The sequence below is a fragment of the Rutilus rutilus genome, assembly GCF_951802725.1.
Source record: "Rutilus rutilus genome assembly, chromosome: 14".
NCBI lineage: Eukaryota > Metazoa > Chordata > Actinopteri > Cypriniformes > Leuciscidae > Rutilus > Rutilus rutilus.
In genome coordinates this window covers 36,987,651-37,010,266 of record NC_140219.1, presented here as the reverse complement: position 1 = coordinate 37,010,266, position 22,616 = coordinate 36,987,651, and the positions used below count along the sequence as shown (strand labels likewise).

Here is a 22,616-nt window from a genome sequence, read left to right as displayed (position 1 = left end):
TTTCAGTCCATGTCACGGAGTCGTCATATATTGTCACTACACTTCTGGTCTGCGGTCTACTTGTTTCTTGTTTTGTTTATTGTGTATTTTGGATTGCTATCATGGATTTTGAACCTTGCCTGGATGACTACGAGATGGATTACACTTCAATAAATCACTATTTTCATACTGCATTTGGACCTACCTACTTTCCTGTGTGTCCCCGTGACATGAACGACTTTGAGAGAAAGATTATCTGTCTGAACTTGAACAATTACACATCAGACATTCACATAACCCACTGGTTCTTCAGAGGCTCGGATGAAGGAACTAAAAAATTACCTTTGTGCTCATTTGTACATCCAAACACTGTGCAACTGCCGCTTCGCTCGTTTGCAAGCCATGATGTCTCTCGAAGAAAAATGATTTGGACGATGATTCGGATGATGATTATTTTTCAGGGGTGTTTTTCAAAAACGAGATTTAAATAAGAAGGAGAAAACAATGGTGTTTGACACTCACTGTATGTCATGTCCATGTACTGAACTCTTGTTATTTAACTATGCCAAGATAAATTCAATTTCAAATTCTAGGGCACCTTTAATTCATCTTTGTCACTAGGATATGTACTGAAAACTTTTAAGCTGGCTATGATTAAACCGATCTCGAATCTACCCTTAAAAAGATATTAGAAAAGGCAGTATCCTCACAACTATGTTCCTTCTTAGAAAGAAATGATATCTGCGAGGATTTCCAGTCAGGATTTAGACCGTACCATAGTACCGAGACCGCTCTCATTAGAGTTACAAATGATTTGCTCTTATCATCCGATCGTGGTTGTGTCTCGCTATTAGTGTTACTTGATCTTAGTGCTGCATTTGATACTATTGACCACAACATTCTTTTAAATAGACTCGAAAATTATGTTGGCATTAGTGGAATTGCACTAGCATGGTTTAAATCATACTTATCTGACCGCTATCAGTCTGTAGCAGTAAATTCACAAGTTCACTGTTATGCTGATGATACTCAGCTCTATATTTCTTCACGCCCAGATGAAACTTACCAATTCACAAAATTAACAGAATGCATAGCTGATATAAAAAATTGGATGACTAATAATTTCCTACTACTTAACTCTGAAAAAAACAGAGATTCTAATTATTGGACAAAAAACTTCCTCATGTAATAACCTAGAATACTGCCTAACACTTGATGGCTGCTCTGTTAAGTCTTCGTCATCGGTTAGGAACCTGGGTGTGCTCTTTGATACCAATCTTTCATTTGAAAGTCACGTGTCTAATATCTGTAAAACCGCATTTTTCCATCTTAAAAATATATCTAAATTACGCCATATGCTCTCATTGACAAATGCGGAACAATTAGTCCATGCGTTCATGAGCTCAAGGACAGATTATTGTAATGCTCTACTGGGTGGTTGCCCTGCACGCTTAATAAACAAACTACAGCTGGTTCAAAACGCAGCAGCTCGAGTTCTTACCAGAACCAGGAAGTATGACCATATTAGCCCCGTTCTGTCAACACTGCACTGGCTCCCTATTAAACATAGCATAAATTTTTAAATATTGCTGATTACTTACAAAGCACTAAATGGTTTAGCTCCGCAGTACTTGAGCGAGCTTTTAACACATTATAGTCCTTCACGTCTATTGCGATCTCAAAATTCCGGCCAGTTAATAATACCTAGAATATTAAAATCGACTGCTGGCGGTAGATCCTTCTCCTATTTAGCGCCAACACTTTGGAACAGTCTTCCTACCATTGTCCGGGAAGCAGACACACTCTGTCAGTTCAAGGCTAGATTAAAGACACATCTCTTTGACCTAGCATTCACATAACACATTATAGACTTCTTTAATTCAATGTTAGGCTGCATAGATTAGATCAGCCGGAACCGGGAACACTTCCCATAAATCCTGATGTACTCGTTACATCATAAGAAGAATGGCATCTACGCTAATTTTAGTGTCTTTGTTTATCCCGAGGTTTTCCCGCAGCCTGCCGGATCCAGGCCGTATCCAGGCCGTATCCAGATCTGACGAGTGACCTTCGCCTGGACCCGATGACAACGCAGTGCTGACGTGCCAACTAGTCTCTCCCTATGGAGAATCCCATTACCACTCTACAGATAAAGCGTTTTCGGGAAATTCGTTTCGCGTACCTACCCCGAAGTAACAATAAAAAATTTAATTCTATATCAAATTTTATAAGGTACCAGTACTTTGTTTAGGCTTGGTTTGTAGGGAATTTCAAACCTGCGCACATATATTCAAACGCACATAACTATAGAACCAATTCTTAATGCGCATGTGAACGCCATCAGCGTTTCTCACACGTTCACATTTAAAGTCTATGTAGAGAGAATGGTGTCGTCTTAGCGGCGCTAATTTAATAACAAATGATCGTTGCAACGGAAGCGTATCAATCAAAACTAACTTTAGCTGGAAAATAACTTTATTAAAGAACCGCTATAAAGCCAAAACAATCTCTGTTACCATAAAGTATACGTTTATCTCTGTAAAGCTGGTTTGAAACAATCTACATTGTTAAAAGCGCTATTTAAATGAAGATGACTTGACTTGACTGCTGTATGTTGCGACCTAGAAGTATTATTTTATAATTTCATAATTTCCTAGAATGGGGATATGTTTAGAATTCTGTAAGGGAAATCACTATATTTCATTGTAATTTCAATTGATAAATATTCTGGATATTATTCTGATTTATGTTACTGAAAGGTGAAAGTTCAGTTATGATGATGTTATAAACCAGCACAGTAGTGTGGTCGGGAAAAAAACTGAGCCAGGTGAAGTGAACACAGGCTATATCGCTGATGTTAGAAGATGTTGTGTTGCTTCGTGTTAAAAAAATAATTCCAACAGAACTGGCAAAATAAAGTTGCAAAACAGAAGACACAGTCTGTTTTAAGTGTGCAACATGTACAGTATAATGATACTAACTGTAGTTTCTCCAGCTTGAGTTGTGGGATCATCAGTAGATCACTGAGGTTTTTCACTCCAGAGTATCCTAGTTTATTCTCACTCAGGTTCAGCTCTCTCAGGTGTGATGGGTTTGATTTCAGAGCTGAAGTCAGAGCAGAACAACCTTCATCTGTCATATAACAGCAGCTTAACCTACATTAGCAGAGAGAGAGAGAGAGAGAGAGAGAGAGAGAGAGAGAGAAAGAAGAAGAAGAAGAAAAGAAATTAACTCTTTATTCTGTAAAGTCACATCATCTTCATAAAGAAATAAAACAGACACAGGAAGTGAGATCATCTTCATTTCACCAGATCACAAAATAATAAGGTGGAAATGTTACACAAATATAATGTGAACTCAGGCTCATCTCAGGAAATATTACATCAGATACAGTAATGTCACTATTAAAAGTAATGTAAGATTATGAATAAATGAGAAATCCTCACGTCAGTGTGTTGAGTTGACAGTGTTTATCCTGCAGTAGAGCAGCGAGCTGATTCACTCGTGTGTCTCCTAGTTCATGTCCACTCAGATTCAGCTCTCTCAGGAGTAACGGGTGTTTACCCACAACTCTATTCACATACTGACAGGCTTCCTCTGCAGCAGGACTCAAAAACCTGCAGAAGAGAAGATGAAGCAGATTCAGTTCAGTTCTCAACTAAACCTGGTGTAATGAAAACATCCAGCAGTTGGTGCTGATGAAAACCATTTTATAGGATTTGTGTCTTGAAATCACTGTCAACAATCTGCAACAACAGATTGAACAGCTTATTGTTTTACTGAAATAATATTTCTATAAATAATTATCCTGCATATGATTCATTTAGTTAATTATTAGACCCTGTCTCACCTCAGTGTCTTTAGTTGACAGTGTAAATCATTGAGCTGCTTCACTCCTGATTCTCCAGGATCATTGCCTGTGAGATCCAGCTCTATCAGGTGTGAAGGGTTTGATCTCAGAGCTGAAGCCAGAGCTTTATAACCTTCTTCTGTTACACTGCACTCACAGAGTCTACAGAGAGGAAAATTTAACATTCAGCTGATTAATCAGTTATTATTAACATTACCAGAACCATATAAATCCTTAAAATCAATTATAATGTAGATAAAATAGTGATGTAAAACACTCAACTAACTACAGGAAGTGTTTAGTAGAGACCATCTGCAAAGCTGAAAGCAGAATCAAAGATACGAAGCTCCTTCAAAAACAATAAAATACATGAATCCTGTCACATATAATCTTAAGAACAATGATAACTACCAGATCTCGCCCTCCAACCTCTGAATACACACTTTGCTTAAATCAGTGGTTCTCAAACTTTTTTGGTCGCGTTCCCCTTTAAACCTTTAAACAAATCTCGCCCCAACCACACACACACACAGACACACAGACACACACCTCTGACTGCCAAATAATTTCCCCAAAAAATTATAAAAAACAGAAAGATTTTTTTACATTGAAAAACGTGCAATGAAAAACACCTGCAACAGTTTCACTTTGTAATGTTATTGAATCATAAACCAGTAAGAGAGAATAATAGATCAGAACTTAACTTTTCATTTAAATAAACAAAAACATTTAAATATTTTAGTGATGCTTTGGATGAACAATATATAAAAACGTCAATATATAACAGCTTTTGACAGCGCCTCACGAGCTGAGCTTCTTGTTCATCTTCTCACCGGAACACACACAGCAGCGGCGCGTTCACAATAATAGCAGCTTGTGATTCGGTCCGCTGAACAGGTGCTTTTCTATGGCGAGAAACCTATGTTGGTCTTGTTCAAAAAGACTGTCTGAAGAAGATGATTTTAACGATATAAATGAGGCCCCTGAAGCGCACACACGCCTTTCACACAGCATGCGATCGAGACTTCAGTTCTCTTTCATGGATTTCACTGTGTAGGAATTTCTCCCAGTTAGTGGTGTAATTTTATTTTGCATTCAAACGAATAGTGCTCTCTAGCGCCTCGCCTTTTCAAATGCATGTTGCAACTACGGTAGCCGTTATGTACCAAGAAGCTGACAACATGTCTTCCAATAGCACTTCATCGAGTTTTTCTTGGTGATGAGGTTCGTTATTTCAAACAAACTGCAACTTGACACACAACGAACAAACGAATGTTACAGTATGAATCACAGACTGTAAAAAGCATCTCCTGTGGCTCTGCATAAGTAAGATCCTGCATTATGAAGTACCGTGCAGTGCAGCCTTTCAGATTTACCGGGGCAGTGACAAGCGCCTATCGCTGATCTCCTTGTCTGTTTCAGCTGGTTTCAGTCACGTGACGCTGGCTCTAAACGAAGACGAGTTGTGGAAACGCATTAAGGTAGGCTAGTGCTTTTTGTCCCTCTCTGCTATTATAGTTTTTCAAAATGTCGGAACGACATGGAAGCCTCCTTGGACTTACCCGTCTAATGTAAATAAAGATAAGAAATTCTTCGCTTACGAGGATAAGTCAGATCATTGGCAGAGGAAATTTTACAACAATGAGGACATATTTATGAATAAAGACAATGATTTTAGCTAATAAAATACTTTAAAAACTACACAGTGTACCTTTAAAATAAACCAAACAGCAAACTTTCTGTTTCTGTTCAAACCATCACACTGTAACTGTTGTACAGTATAATGATACTAACTGTAGTTTTTCCAGCTTGAATTGTGGCTTCTTCAGTAGATCGCTGAGGTTTTTCACTCCAGAGACTCCTAGTTTATTCCCGGTCAGGTCCAGCTCTCTCAGGTGTGATGGGTTTGATTTCAGAGCTGAAGTCAGGATGAGACACTGTTCCTCTGTAATACTGCATCCACTCAGACTGAAGACAGAAAGAGAAAATGACTCTGATCAATGTTCAGTTCATGTGTGAGTTAAAAGCATCATTAATAAATGCCATACAGTCACTAATACACCAGCAATATCATGGAAACTTAATGATATGAACAAACCAAGACAGGAGCATTTGAGGAAACTAGTTACAATCCCAGTCTGGATCCGTCCTCACTCCACAAATAAGTGAATTTATCACTGTAGATTAATATATAGGATCAATATAGAAACAATAGAAAAGTTAACATTTAAATGGGACTGATTTCACATTTTAAACATCAGAAAATCTTGTACATGACTCACAATTAATTCAAAGTCAGTTTTGTAGTTTACAACCTCTGAATACACATTTTGCTTAATAAATTAGGATTTAGTGTAAAGCACCATTAGTCCAGTATAACTGTAACTCTGTCAGAATAATCTACTGTCATTTGTTACGCTGTTGTTAGTTTGTTCTCACTTCTGTATTGTTTCAAAGCAAAGATTTGTCAGATTTCAGTATATGAAACAATTTTAGAGCCACAACGTTTCAAATGCTTCACAGTTTAATGCTCTTTCTACTGATACACATATCAAGCCGTTAACTAATAGTATTTCTGAATCTTTCTTCAGATGGAGGAACACCAGAAAGTGCAGTGCTATAAATGAGGAGACTTGAGTCCAGTTGCCTTAAAATAAAATAAACAGTACACTTTAATCACACTGTAACTGCTCTGTCAGGCTGAGCAGGCTCTGTCTGCTCGATTGCTCCTGTCTGCTCTGCTGCTGCTGCTGCGTTGCATTGGTTTGCGTCTGTAAGCTTTGTATCTTTATGTTTTAATCATTATTTACTATCATTCCTTGTTATTTATACTGCTAAATATAGCTTAATGAACATCACATATTAACCGGACATCGCTAGCTTCAATCTAAATCGTTATTGCTAGCTCAACATATATATATTTATGCTTTTTATAGCGCTTTTTATATATATATTTTTTTTTTCTCTCGCGCCCTTTACGAGTGCATCAAAAACTGTGGTGAGTATCAGTCAACAAACACGGTAAGTCATGTCATCTCCTGTTATTGTCACCTGCACCTCATGCAACATGTTTAGCATAGCCTTCTCTGCCAGCACAGGTTTTACATGTGATAAATGCAGGGAGATAGTTAGGCTGGCGGAGAAGATTTCAGAATTAGAGACACGCATCCAAACTTTAATCGAGGTTAATTGTAAGAGTGCTAGTACTTTAGATACTGTTTTGGATGCGACTAGCTTAGTGAACTCTGTACATGGTTCGGTTCCAGCTGAAGTAGAGCCCGTGCAGCAGGGCGATTGGGTGACGGTGAGACGCTCTAGTCGTGGAACAAAACACCGCTCTTCCGTTCCGATTACAACATCAAACAGGTTCTCCCCACTCAGTGAAACACCCACTGAGAATCCTGTTGAATGTGCCCTAGTTATTGGCGATTCTATTACACTGAACGTGAAAATAGAGACACCAGCCACCATAGTCACATGTTTGCCAGGAGCCAGAGCGCCTGACATCAAAGCAAATTTAAAAGTGCTGGCTAATGCTAATCGTAAATTCTCTAAGATTATTATTCACGTCGGCACTAATGATGTTACACTCCGCCAGTCGGAGATCACAAAAATTAATGTTAAAGAGGTGTGTGAACTCGCAAGTACGATGTCAGGCACTGTAATTTGCTCTGGCCCCCTTCCTGTTCGGCGGAGTGATGAGATAGTCAGTAGATTGTCCTCACTCAATGGCTGGCTGTCGCGTTTTTGTCCCCAAAATAATATAGAATTCATAAACAATTGGAAAAGTTTTTGGGGCAGACCTGACCTGTTGAAAAGAGATGGTATTCATCCCTCCTGGGATGGTGCTGCTCTTCTCTCTAGTAATATGGCACATAGTCTTAGAGCTCAAACATGACAATCTGGGGCTCAGAATATTCGATCCCTTACTTCAAAAGCACTCATTGTTAATGATATGATTACTGACTATAATCTCAACGTGCTGTGTTTGACAGAAACCTGGCTAAAACCAGACAATTATATTACTTTAAATGAGTCCACCCCGCAAGATTACTGTTATAAACATGAACCTCGTCTGAAAGGCAAAGGGGGAGGTGTTGCTGTAATTTATAGTAATATCTTCAGAATTACTGAGAAGTCTTGTTTTAAATATAATTATTTTGAAGTGTTGTTGCTAAATGTAACACTATCTAGTGTAAATGATAAATCACGTTTAACATTTGTGCTGGCTACTGTATACAGGCCACCATAAAGATTTTATCAAAGAATTTCCTGATTTTCTATCAGAGTTAGTATTGGCTGCAGATGCCATTATTACTCTTTTACCAAAGCCTAATAAAGATTTGACTCAGTGCGGGAATTATAGACCTTTGTCTCTTTTAAATTGTGATGTGAAACTGTTTGCCAAAGTTTTGTCCTCTCGTTTAGATTTGCTCATGACTAAATTGGTGCATAACGATCAGACTGGTTTCATTAAATCTCGCATTGCGGCCGATAATGTTCACCGGTTATTGCATATTATACATGTAACCAGTGGTATGGACATACCGTGTGCAACTTTGTCTTTGGATGCTGAGAAAGCCTTTGACCGGCTTGAATGGCGTTACCTTTGGTCAGTTTTGGAGTGCCTTGGTTTAGGCAGAAATTATATTAATATGATTTAAGTACTATATGCCAACCCTTCTGCTGTGGTTATGACAGGGGGCATCACCTCTCCAAAGTTTTATATATTACGTGGGACTCGTCAGGGATGCCCTCTCTCACCACTCTTATGCCACAATTATGTAGCATATACGCGGGGTATATGTGTTAAATCGCAGATGAATATAGCTATAGAAGGTTAAATAATGATTGGGCTACAGGAGATAAAGTTCGTCTCAAGGAGGTGTTGAAAGAGTAAATAATAACACAGAGACAGATAATTTAAATTTGGTGTTGGTACCATGTATTAAGTGAAAACAAAGACAAACAATAATAACAATACCCAAAATATTTCAAATCTGCAGAGAAGTTCAGTAGTTCACAGGAAAAAAACAAACAAAATATAACTCAGGAAAACTACTTCTAAAGACGACGGTGGTGGACACGAGTGCAGCTGCTCCGGTGGCTTCCCCCTCACACTACTCATTGGGGAAACTCACCGCAGCTTGTAAAACGCGCTTACGTGCTATGATTGGTTGAAAGCGTTCACTGAGACTACCATGTGACCCCTGCACAAAGATATGAATGAAGGGTGTGTTCAGGTGACTAAGAAAAATAGAACCATAGAATTTTACTTTTATTAATTTTATTAATTAATTGTATTATTATTCTCTATTTATATTTACCCTGGGTTACACCCTCACCCCTTTAAACTCATGCACGTCCCCGTTGCATGTCGGAGCACTAGACGACATGAACCGCTGAACCAGTGTCAGACGCAGATGAAATACTTAAAGCATCAGACAGGCTATCGAGCAGAGACTGAACTACAGAGATTAGGGGATTACCTAAGATCGAGTATTGTAATCGCTCAGGCGGTACTCTGTGTCGTGTCGAACGTCTGAAAGTCAAGTTATTGTCAACTATGTCATTGTCAACTGAAGGCTAAACAGGAACAGCAGGCAATGGACTGGATTCTGCAGGAGGGTCTTCATTCAACTGGATTTCGGTAAATGTCTCTTCAGGTTCAGGTAAGGTCTCAATTACAGTTTCTACAACATCTTCCTCTTCCACAGCTTCCTCTTCCTCACAGGACTCAGACTGCTTGCTGCTGAATTCCGACACAGACGGCACCACTGGGGCTGGAGGACTGACTGGAGATGGGATAGAAGAACTACAATCAACAGCATCACTGGGAAGAACGGCATTTGGAACTCTGCAGTATCTTTCCACAGTGAATCGAGATACGGATGGGTCGAAGGTAAGTGGCTCCACATCTTCAATGTGATCATCACTAGCAGGTAAATCGGTCAAGTTGTCTGATTTCTGGTTTTGCTGGCGAGTTCGCGACTTGGCAACATGGGCACGCTCCAGCGACGGAACATTCTCAGCTACTGGTAGAAAGCTACATGGCAGGAGGAGATCTCTATGTAATGTGTGCAGTGGTCCATCTCTATCCTCTGGCTTTACAGTGTAAACAGGGAGTTCACCAGCCCTTCTGACCACAACATAGATGTCCCGCTCCCACTTATCTGAGAGCTTGTGCTTTCCCCGGAGACGTACATTCCTTACGAGCACTCTGTCTCCCACTTCCAACGCTGACGGAATGACTCTCTTGTCAAACCGTGTTTTATTCCGCTCAGCTGTTTTTAGAGCATTTTTGGAAGCGATATGGAAAATTTCTTCCGAGCGTAATTTAAGCCCTTGCACGTACTGAGAATGAGTTTTGTGTTGTGGTTCGCGCAGAGGTAGGCCAAAAGCCAGGTCGACAGGAAGACGTGGGGTTCTACCAAACATTAGTTCATATGGGGTGAAACCGGTTACGTTGTTTCTTGTGCAGTTATATGCATGAACTAATGGCTTCACAAAGTCCTTCCATTTAGATTTTTGCTTGTCTTCCAAAGTACCCAGCATCCCCAGCAACGTCCGATTAAATCTTTCCACCGGATTTCCTCTTGGGTGGTTCGGCGTCATCCAACACTTTTGGATACCAGCAACTTCACACAACTCTTTGATCAGTTTTGACTCGAAATCTTGACCTTGATCCGTATGCAACCAGTCGGGAATTCCATAGTAGACGATGAAGTTATCCCATAAACATTTTACTACAGTCCTTGCTTTTTGATTTGGCGTTGAAATGGCCACAGCAAACTTGGTGAAATGATCGGTCAAAACGAGGATATCATGGGTGTTGCTTGTGTCGGGTTCAAGACTCAGGAAATCTATGCAGATTAATTCGAGAGGACGAGATGTTTTGATGCTGTGCAGTGGAGCAGCTCGTTCAGGAAGAGCTTTCCGTCGCACACAGCGACCGCACGTTTTGATCTTGTGCTCAACGTCATTAGCCATCTTTGGCCAGAAAAATCTGGTGCGAACTAGGTCTAAGGTGCGCTCAATTCCCATGTGGCCCATTTCATCATGGAGACTCTTTAGCACAGCTGGACGAGGACACTCTGAAAGAACAAGTTGGTAAGTAATATCTTCATGGTCTTGCCATTTCCTGTAGAGGACTCCATCAATCAGCTCAAACCTTGCCCACTCTCTGAACAAGAGAGGTAATTCAGGCAACTCTGTTCTTGCCATTGGCGGGATCTTTTCTCCAGTCTCCATCTGATGAATCAGCTCTCGAATGGTGGCATCAGCCCTCTGTTCCTCCCTGATGCTGAGATGAGACAGGGCTGAAGGTAACTGACCCTCTTCAGTGTTATAACTGTCAGGGACTGCCTTTGCTGTGATGGAGAGGGACTCAACCAGCGTAATGCCCTCAGGACCAGGACTGACAGGCTGAGCAGCTCGGACGAGACAACCTTGACAGATGGCGTCAACAATTTCTAAAGAAATCAGGTTTGAGTCGACAAGACGGTTTTCCAGGAACTGTTGTATGAGCTCATGATCTTTAGGTGCTTCATCAAGACACTGGTGAGGACGTCGGGAGAGTGCGTCTGCATCTATATTCTGTTTCCCAGCCCGGTACAGGAGTTTGAACGAGTATGTAGAGAGTGCGGCCAACCAGCGATGACCAGTAGCATCCAGCTTGGCGGAGGTGAGTATGTAAGTCAAGGGATTGCTATCTGTCACAACGGTAAATGTGGCTCCATACAGGTAATCCTGGAACTTTTCAGTGACACTCCATTTTAATGCCAAGAATTCCAGTTTGTGGGCTGGGTAGCGGCTTTCGCTCTTAGACAGGCCTCTGCTTGCATAAGCAATCACTCTCAGCTTTCCCCTCTGTTCCTGATAAAGTCCAGCTCCTAGTCCTGTCGTACTGGCATCTGTATGAAGTATGTACGGTTGGGATGGATCTGCAAACCCAAGAACTGGAGCTGTGGTTAGTTTCTCATTCAATGTGGTGAAAGCGACTTGGCAACTGGAACTCCAACGTTCTCCAAAAGGCTGATTTGGACTTTGGTATTGAACGTTGGATGGCTTGGTTCTGGACTTCCTTGCAGGTAAGTACCCACGGGTAAGGTCGTTCAGAGGTTTGGAAATGATGGAATAGTCTCTAATGAAACGGCGGTAGTAACCCGCAAACCCCAGAAAAGAGCGTAGTTCCTTTAAGTTGGTGGGAATTGGCCAGGATTTGATTGTGGTTATCTTTTCTGGATCCGTTTCTACTCCTTTCTCTGACACAATATGACCCAGGTAGCGGACGGATGTTTGGAAAAATTTGCACTTCTCTGGTGACAATTTTAATCCGTACTCTCTCAACCGGTCCAACACTCGTATCAATCTCCTCTCGTGTTCTTCAAGGGATTTGGAGAAGATTATTAAATCATCCAAAAACACCAACACTTCACGAAGATGAAGATCGCCCATGCATCGCTCCATCAACCGCTGGAACGTACTGGGAGCATTAGTGACCCCCTGGGGCATCCTATTAAATTCACAGAATCCCAAGGGGGTCACGAAAGCAGTCTTGGGCTTATCTGCTTCGTGCATTTCAATTTGGTAATAGCCTGACTTCAAGTCCAGGACTGAAAACCATTTTGAACCGGTAAGTGCCGTAAAGGATTCTTCTAACTTTAGAAGAGCGTAGGCGTCCTTAATGGTCTGGAGATTAAGCTTCCTATAGTCGATGCACAATCGGATATCTCCATTCTTCTTCCGTACCACGACAATAGGAAAAGAGAAGGGTGATGTGGACTCACGGATGACACCGGCCTCCAGAAGCTCACTCAGATGGCTACGAACGGCTTCTATGTCATTGGGATGGATTGGTCTAGCACGGTGTTTGAACGGAGTTCCATCATGAAGCGTGATGTGATGCTTTACCTTGCTTGTGCATCCAAAGTCGAGGTCATGATGTGAGAAGACCGCTGACATGTCGCTTAATCTCCTTGTGATTCGCTCTTTCCACTCCGATGGTATGGGAGAGTCACCAAAATTGAGAGAGGATAGTGCAGGTTCTGATAGATAGCCTTTCACCTGATGCTGTGACAAAATGCAGTGGTACGTTCCGAGCTCTGCAATGACACTCAATGGTGGAATGTAGAGGTCCTGCTCTGACTCATTTGTTACGACCACTGGGACTTTGTAGGGAGGATGAGCCGGAAGAGTGAGAAGGCAGTTGCTAACACATAGACCACAAGGCAGGATGGACGCAGGATGCTGGACGAAAACAGACTGGCTGAATCTGGAAGAGGCGACGTTAGCAGAGCCCTCGATGATGAATGTGTGGCCGGCCGGAACACGCACTGGGACTTTGCTGAGGAGTCTCACTACTCCAACATGGCCACTGTCTCTCTGCTGGTGTGACAACTGGAGGGTCTTTAACATGGCTCTCTAACCTTGCGAGCTAGGTTGGAACTTTGGTAAGTTGCTCTGCAGGTATTGCTCATATAGGGGTTCAAGAGTATTCATCCCAATCAGAACAGTGGACGAAGCTTCAGGACAGACATCAGGGACAACCAAAGCCAAGGTTGAAACATCACACTCCTTGCCCATAAAGTCCTTCGGAAATTCCACCACCATCTCCACATAACCAAGGTAAGGAACTGACTGTCCAGAAGCACCTTCGATGTATAATAGATTATGTAAAGGGTTAATTTGTTGATCTTGCAAATGTTCATTGTAAAAAGAGGCAGATACTGTTGTCACCTGCAAACCAGTATCAAGCAGACACTGACAGGTGTGACCAAAGACAGCAACTTCAGCGGTGCATCTTGACCCCACCAGGCCTTTGGGGAGATGGACTATGGCCTCCCGTTTGGACTGCTGGAGGTTTGCGCACTGAACAGACTTCTTCAACTTTGCGGGACAGTGTGGGTCCAGCACAGTTCCTGTTTGTCCCAACAAGAACTGAGTCTAGTTTAAATGTTCGCGTACTGGTTGATTCTGCTTCTCCCACTGTGGTTTCTTTTCACTGAACTGTTTTTTCTTAGCACTAACGAGTTCTGGATTCGGCCGGTTGTCACATTGCGGCCTGATGTGTCCATCTTCTCCACAGCGGAAACAGAATCCGGGCTTTGGACTTGCAGAGGGATCCCTCACAGCAGCTGCTATGTTCTGTTTTCCACGTGACTTTAGAACTGGATTGGGTCTTGGAGTGTAAGGCTGTCGGCCCTGAGACTGGTTTGCAGTTAGAACAGCCAGTTGACGTTGTATTGCAGCCATCTGTTCAGTAAGTTGTTTGGTAATAACAGTCAATGTCTCACATAATTTATTTTCCTCTTCTCCATATGCAACCTGGGCTTGTGACGTTACTTTCTGTCTGGCTCCGCCTCCTCCCAGATACTGTTTCATTCTTTGTGTCTTTACAGCCTCGCGATCTTCTTCAGTTCTTAACAGCAGCAGTAATTCAGCGAAAGACGGTGGTTTCTCTTTTTTCTGTTTAAGCTGCAGTTCAGATATCAGGACATTGTCCCAGCATCCTCTGCAGAACTGATTAAGATGATGTTTATTAACTTCAGCTTTTAGTGCACCTCCCCTCTTTACTGCAAGATTTAAAACAACTTGTAATCGCTGCAGGTAAGCTGAAGGTTTTTCAGGTTAAATTTTGCATACAACTCCTCCCCGTCCTGCACTGTCCCATAGGCGGAATCAAGCTGTTGGATGTAGATGTTAACAGACATGTCAGGACTTTCACCATGTTCACCATGTCAGCGGCTGGTGGCAGGAGACTGTCGAGGATTTGTCACGATCGTTGGATTCCAGATATGGCAGGATCACTGAGAACCAGATCCACACTAGACCGCCATGTGTCGTAGTCCACTTCATGTTGTGGTCGTGGCACCTTTCCAGAAAACACACAGAGTCTGTGGGAAGAGTGCAAATGCACAGCAGTATCCTCAGACTTGACAATGTGTTCTACCACATACCTCTGTAACTCAGGAGGGTTGAGGTCTGAAGCAGTGAAGTTGATGGTGGCACGTCGCTCCTCTGGCTGAGCTATGGGAGCAGTGGCAAGCAGTGAAGGTGGAGCAGCCATTTTATATGGACTGAGTTGTTGTTTTCACTGCAGACTGTTCTGCCTTAACACCATCAGGGTGCAGCTCTGAGACTGATTTGCTGATCTGGCCCATCATCTCGTTCAGCACTTCAGCATAGTTTTGTCCAGTCAGTTTAGCAACTTCTTTTAAGTCAGCTAAATATGTCTGAGTTTTAGAACTTCCCACATTTGCAGTATATACTTGAGATAGATTCTTAATGTAATAAACGGTACCGGTCTCGGAAGATTGCATATATGGTAGAAGTGGATTCAGTAGAGTCAAAGGTAAGCCAGACTCAAACTCAACAACAAGCATATTGTGAAACTCAGACTCGGGTGAATCAACAGTAAGAGCACGATTTATCCTACCATACTGCTCGAAAAACCCTTCCACTTCATCAGCAACCTCGGACTCTGTGACCAATACTGCATTTGGTATTTTAATGTCAAGTGTTTCAAAAATATTCATGGTCGAATTAATATTGGTGAGACTGAATGTTCAGAAATGTGTATATTAAATACCCTTTCAAGACCTCCTGGCTGGCTCGCCACAATTATGTAGCATATACGCGGGGTATATGTGTTAAATCGCAGATGAATATAGCGATAGAAGGTTAAATAATGATTGGGCTACAGAAGATAAAGTTCGTCTCAAGGAGGTGTTGAAAGAGTAAATAATAACACAGAGACAGATAATTTAAATTTGGTGTTGGTACCATGTATTAAGTGAAAACAAAGACAAACAATAATAACAATACCCAAAATATTTCAAATCTGCAGAGAAGTTCAGTAGTTCACAGGAAAAAAACAAACAAAATATAACTCAGGAAAACTGGAGAGTACTCAGATTAAAGACAGTCCACAACACACTATAGGACTACATTCTTTGCTCATAAAAGATGAACACCATGTCCAAATAACGCGAATGGTCCGTGAGATGCAATTAGTCCATGAGCCAGAGCTTAGTGAATGGCTGTGTGTATGTGTGTATGAGAGTGGAGGGGGTGAGCAGAGCTGCACAGCCTCCTACCAAACCCACAGGGGGCGATGATGTTGTTGGGGCAGGTTCTGTTCCAGGTAATAATAGCTCGCCATCAACTGGCCCGCAACTGGCCGCACCTGGCCAATTCCCGCAGATATTCGACACACCGCGGCACCAGTCGGCTTCTAAAGACGACGGTGGTGGACACGAGAGCAGCTGCTCCGGTGGCTTCCCCCTCACACTACTCATTGGGGAAACTCACCGCAGCTTGTAAAACGCGCTTACGTGCTATGATTGGTTGAAAGCGTTCACTGAGACTACCATGTGACCCCTGCACAAAGATATGAATGAAGGGTGTGTTCAGGTGACTGAGAAAAATAGAACCATAGAATTTTACTATTTATATTTTACTTTTATTAATTTTATTAATTAATTTTATTATTATTCTCTATTTATATTTACCCTTGGTTACATTTGCACTCTCTCTTGAGCCTCTTGCACAGAAAATTCGTCAGCATTCCTTGGTTAGCCCTATAATTTAGTAACACTTCTCATAGAATTTCGTTATATGCAGAAGACATTCTTTTATATGTTAGTGATACAGCTGAGTCTGTTCACCATATTTTGTCAGTATTTAACAGTTTTAGCCAATTTTCTGGGTATAAGATTAATTGGAACAAATCTTCATTGATGCATTTAAATAATTCATCCTCTAATTCTGTTTTACCATCTTTTATACCAATAGTAACCAGCTTTAGATATTTGGGCGTGGACATATATCCATCTCTGCACACAATAGCTCTAAAAAATTTCCAGGGTATATATAATCGTGTAGAGATGGACCTGACTCGTTGGACTCTATCTTTACAAGCTCGGATTTCTATCATCAAAATGGATATTTTGCCTCGCGTAAATCTTTTTTCTGCTATGATACCTCTGTCACCACCCTTAGATTTCTGGTCTAAATTGCAAAAATTAGTTTCTAAGTTCATACGGAACGGCAAGCCCCCCCGTATAAAGTATTTAACACTGCAGCGTTGCAAGGATGACGGCGGATTTGCATTACCTGACTTTAGGCTTTATCATTGGGCTTTTACATTACGCCCTCTTACAGTATGGTTGAATCCTGGCTCTGTTGTATCTTGGCAACCGATTTAATTTAATCTGGCTTTACCTTATAGACTACAGGATTTGATTTATTGCAACATTCCATTAAAGAGTGCGAAGCAGCATTTTGGCCAAATAATAGCTTATCTTCTTTCTACCTGGCGGGCAGCTTCAAAGTTCACCCGCGATGACCATAAATGGCATTCAAATTCTCCATTATTTCGTAATCATAATCTTTTATCGGGCAATAAACCTTTTGTTTTCTCAGACTGGAGTCATAGAGGGATTAATGTTTTGGCTGATATTTGGGGGGACAATGGTTTACGCATGTTTAACGATATACGTGCAGAATATAATTTACCAGGCACTTCATTTTTCTTTTATCTGCGCCTGAGATCTGCCATGCGTGCATATGGGGTTCCTTGGGGCTCTAGTATTCACTGTCTTACTTTGCATAAGTTGCTTACTTCATATGGTAACACAAGGGGGATGGTTTCGTCACTGTATTTGTTGTTTCTGGAGGCTTCTTATAAAAGGTTACCTGTGGTGGACATTTGGCACAGGGATATTTATGGGACTGATTCAGAGGACAGTATTGACATATGTTGGGACTCAATATGGTCTAACCTCAAACATGTCTCTAAAAATCCTAATCATCAATTAATTCATTTCAAGATGATTCATAGGATGTATCTCACTCCCAGGAAACGTCACTTAATGAAGCTTTCCACCTCTCCTAATTGTGGCTCTACTGGGTGCATAGGGACATATATGCACATGTTTTGGGATTGCCCTGAAGTCAATGAGTTTTGGAGACGGGTTACCACCACGCTGAAGGACATTTTGGAGTTGGAGATATCATGCTGTCCGAGACTCTTGCTTCTAAGTGATGACTCCTATTATACTCTCTCTCTAACTCAGAAAGAGTTATTTTTTTGTGGTCTTACTGCTGCTAAGAAAATGCTTGCCTTGCGCTGGAAACCTCCACACTCACTTGCGTGGACTCAATGGTTCGCGTTTAAAGTCTGTGTAGAGAGAATGGTGTCATCTTAGCGGCCCCTAATTTAATAACAAATGATCGTTGCAACGGAAGCGAATCAATCAAAACTAACTTTAGCTGGAAAATAACTTTATTAAAGAACCGCTATAAAGCCAAAACAATCTCTGTTACCATAAAGTATACGTTTATCTCTGTAAAGCTGCTTTGAAACAATCTACATTGTTAAAAGCGCTATATAAATGAAGATGACTTGACTTGACTGCTGTATGTTGCGACCTAGAAGTATTATTTTATAATTTCATAATTTCCTAGAATGGGGATATGTTTAGAATTCTGTAAGGGAAATCAATATATTTCATTGTAATTTCAATTGATAAATATTATGGATATTATTCGGTAACACTTTATATTACGACCCGCAAACAACTGCGTAAGTAAACCGAAACTACGGTGTACGTTTCTGTAATTATAGTGTACTTCCGTGTAGGTATAAGGGAACAATATGTTAAGTTTTGGGTAATAAAGGGGTAACAAGCAGATATACAACCTGCAAAGAACTTCATAAGTAAACCGAAATTACGGTGTATGTTTCTGTAATTATAGTGTACCTCCGTGTAGGTATAAGGGAACAATATGTTAAGTTTTGGGTAATAAAGGTGTACAACCAGATATACAAGCAAATTATTTATAATGTAATTATTTTAAAACTAACAGGTACCATATTCTGTTAATATATTCCAGGCAAAAATTGTACGTCTGTTGTATATAAAAGTTTTTATAACATTTCTGGCAAAATATGTTCTTGTGCAATGCAGTTACAGGGTAATTTTGACATCTGTGGGTTGTAAATTAAACTTTTTGGCAATGCTATTTATTGGCTTTTCTTACTAAACTACTTAACGTTAAGCCAAAAAAAAATAGTTTTTGCTATGTTTTTAATTTAAAACGTACCATGTAGTACTTAGTACTACTACTTACCTTATCACATTGTATTGCAATGACACTTAAATGTCAGGGCAAATATACTGTGTAATTAAAAAAAAAATTGTTTTGTTTTTTTAATAAGAGTACCTTTCTCTGTAATTACTGTGCAAATAGTGTTGTACATTGTTACATAGTTACATTGTTACATTGGTACATTGTTACATGTCGTATTGTTACATAGTAAGTAGTGTTTGTTACCCATTTCAACTGTGTAATTACAGGGTAAGTGTAACTCCTGCGGGCTGTAAATTAAAGTGGAGCTTGTTACCCCCTTGTTCTGTGTAGTTACAGGGTAAGTGCAGTAAATATACAATAAAGGATCCAATTTAATTTCTGACTTTTATTTTACAAAAAAATGTCAAAACACTTTTTCATCTTAATAAAACATTATGTTTTCTACAGTATACTCAAACAACAAAGTAACACATTATACCCACCCACCCCCCCCCCCCCCTTATTTGCGTCCCTTGCTTTTCTTCTTTTTTCTTTTCTTGCTCTTCTTTTTCTTAACTTCCACTGGGGACTCTGAAGTTGAGGAGTTGATGGAGTCCCATTGGTCTTGCTGCACTGCAAAAATATGAATATACAGTATATACATGCTCTTAGCAAGCTACACCTTCAATTTTAAGTTGTCGAACAATCCTCCACTCTAAACATTTTGTGCCACCTGATATTACTGTAGTAACTGTAATTTTGAAGAAAACACATTTTGGTGAAGTTTGAGTCAGATCATGGGGGGGTTGTGATATTTTATAGTGATAATGACTGTAGTGCAGTAGAAAATGTTTTTTAAAAAGGCATAGTTGTTCTGACAGCAACAAAAAAACAAAACAAAAAAAGCATGAAACATAAACCTGAGGGCTGTGGCAATAGTTCAATAGTTCGGATTGAGCTGATCAACAAACGGACAGGGAACTACGTCATCACGTTGAAAGGTCACGCCTGCACCGGCCGAAGTACCACCCCACTGTTTACAATGCGACCGTACGTAGGAGGATAATTCAAATAGTATTGTTTGCGATTATAGATATAGAAATAGTATTCAGTGAATATGAATATGAATAGTATATGAATAACATTCTGATGAATATGAATAGTAGTTCAAATAGTATTGCCGGCGCATGCGTGACCTTTCAACGTGATGACGTAGTTCCCTGTCCGTTTGTTGATCAGCTCAATCCGAACTATTGAAGGTAAAAAGTCTATAAATTATATATTTCTTTTTTTTAAATGACCTATCGTTTCGCTAGATAACAACCTCTTCTTCAGCTGTGATCGCGTACAGCCCGTTTAAACACTTAAAAGACTTTTGAAACTGCATTGATTTGGACTTAACGATGGTGACCAATGAAGTCCGTTGTAAATTTTCATTTTGGGGCGAACTAATCCTTTAACAAGTGCATTTATAATGTACAGTACCAGTGATGTTTAGTTCTTCAATTTGATGTTTTAAAAAATAGGAAAGTGGTCACAAGTATAAGCCCTGGAGTAGAGCAGGAGTTAAATTTAAACGTCTAACCTTTCTTTCTTTCTTTCTTTCTTTCTTTCTTTCAAAGATAAGATTATCACTCTTAAAGCAGAGATCACCTTGCTCAAAGATGAGTGTGATTTTTTTGAAAAAGGAAACTGAAAAGATGAAGTCTGCTGTCCCATCTGCAATGGCACAGAGATATACTGTTACTATAGTGCCACAGCCCTCATGTTTGTGTTTCATGCTTTTTTGTTTTTTTTTGTTGCTGTCAGAACAACTATGCCTTTTTTAAAAACATTTTCTGCTGCACTACAGTCATTATCACCATAAAATATCACAACCCCCCCATGATCTGACTCAAACTTCACCAAAATGTGTTTTCTTCAAAATTACAGTTACTACAGTAATATCAGGTGGCACAAAATGTTTAGAGTGGAGGATTGTTCGACAACTTAAATTTGAAGGTGTAGCTTGCTAAGAGCATGTATATATATTCATATTTTTGCAGTGCAGCAAGACCAATGGGACTCCATCAACTCCTCAACTTCAGAGTCCCCAGTGGAAGTTAAGAAAAAGAAGAGCAAGAAAAGAAAGAAGAAGAAAAGCAAGAGAAGCAAATAAAGGGGGGGGGGGTATAATGTGCTACTTTGTTGTCTGAGTATACTGTAGAAAAGACAATGTTTTATTAAGATGAAAAGGTGTTTTGAAATGTTTTTGTAAAGTAAAAGTCAGAAATTAAATTGGATCCTTTATTGTATATTTACTGCACTTACCCTGTAACTACACAGAACAAGGGGGTAACAAGCGCCACTTTAATTTACAGCCCGCAGGAGTTACACTTACCCTGTAACTACACAGAACAAGGGGGTAACAAGCTCCACTTTAATTTACAGCCCGCAGGAGTTACACTTACCCTGTAAATACACAGAACAAGGGGGTAACAAGCGGCACTTTAATTTACAGCCCGCAGGAGTTACACTTACCCTGTAACTATACAGAACAAGGGGGTAACAAGCTCCACTTTAATTTACAGCCCGCAGGAGTTACACTTACCCTGTAAATTCACAGTTGAAACGGGTAACAAACACTACTTACTATGTAACAATACGAAACAACACTATTTGCACAGTAATTACAGAGAAAGGTAGGCTACTCTTATAAAAAAAATTAAAAAAAACTTTTAATTACACAGTATATTTGCCCTGACATTTAAGTGTCATTGCAATACAATGTGATAAGGTAAGTACTAAGTACTTCATGGTACGTTCTAAATTAAAGTCATAGCAGAAAAACATTTTTTTTTTGGCTAAACGTTAAGTAGTTCAGTAAGAAAAGCCAATAAATAGCATTGCCAATGTTTTTCGAAATCAGCTGTTTATAAAATTGTTTCAGATAAAATTTTTATCATACTGTGCTTACATACAGCCATATATATATATATATATATATATATATATATATATATATATATATATATATATATATATTTAATTTACAACCCACAGATGCCAAAATTACCCTGTAACTACATTGCACAAGAACATATTTTTCCAGAAATGTTATAAAAACGTTTATATACAACAGACGTACAATTTTTGCCTGGAATATATTAACAGAATATGGTACCTGTTAGTTTTAAAATAATTACATTATAAATAATTTGCTTGTATATCTGGTTGTACACCTTTATTACCCAAAACTTAACATATTGTTCCCTTATACCTACACGGAGGTACACTATAATTACAGAAACATACACCGTAATTTCGGTTTACTTACGAAGTTCTTTGCAGGTTGTATATCTGCTTGTTACCCCTTTATTACCCAAAACTTAACATATTGTTCCCTTATACCTACACGGAAGTACACTATAATTACAGAAACGTACACCGTAGTTTCGGTTTACTTACACAGTTGTTTGCGGGTCGTAATATAAAGTGTTACCTATTATTCTGATTTATGTTACTGAAAGGTGAAAGTTCAGTTATGGTGATGTCATAAGCCAGCGCAGTAGTGTGGTCGGGGAAAAAACTGAGCCAGGTGAAGTGAACACAGGCTATATCGCTGATGTTAGAAGATGTTGTGTTGCTTCGTGTTAAAAAGATAATTCCAACAAAACTGGCAAAATAAAGTTGCAAAATAGAAGACAGTCTGTTTTAAGTGTGCAACATGTAC

At 40.0% G+C, this 22,616-nt stretch overlaps 1 protein-coding gene across 4 annotated transcripts in view; it reads right to left on the bottom strand.

The window, feature by feature from the left end:
- Window positions 1–22,616, bottom strand: part of LOC311304235 (uncharacterized protein) — an 807,935-nt gene that overhangs the window by 399,012 nt on the left and 386,307 nt on the right. For all 4 annotated transcript variants that reach the window (XM_084431142.1, XM_084431143.1, XM_084431145.1 and 1 more), the window contains 4 exons: window positions 5,624–5,797; window positions 3,830–3,991; window positions 3,426–3,596; window positions 2,961–3,134 (listed from right to left, as the gene is read on the bottom strand). In XM_084431142.1, the coding sequence (XP_084287268.1) occupies window positions 2,961–3,134; window positions 3,426–3,596; window positions 3,830–3,991; window positions 5,624–5,797 (681 nt within the window). The remainder of the gene's footprint in view (window positions 1–2,960; window positions 3,135–3,425; window positions 3,597–3,829; window positions 3,992–5,623; window positions 5,798–22,616) is intronic.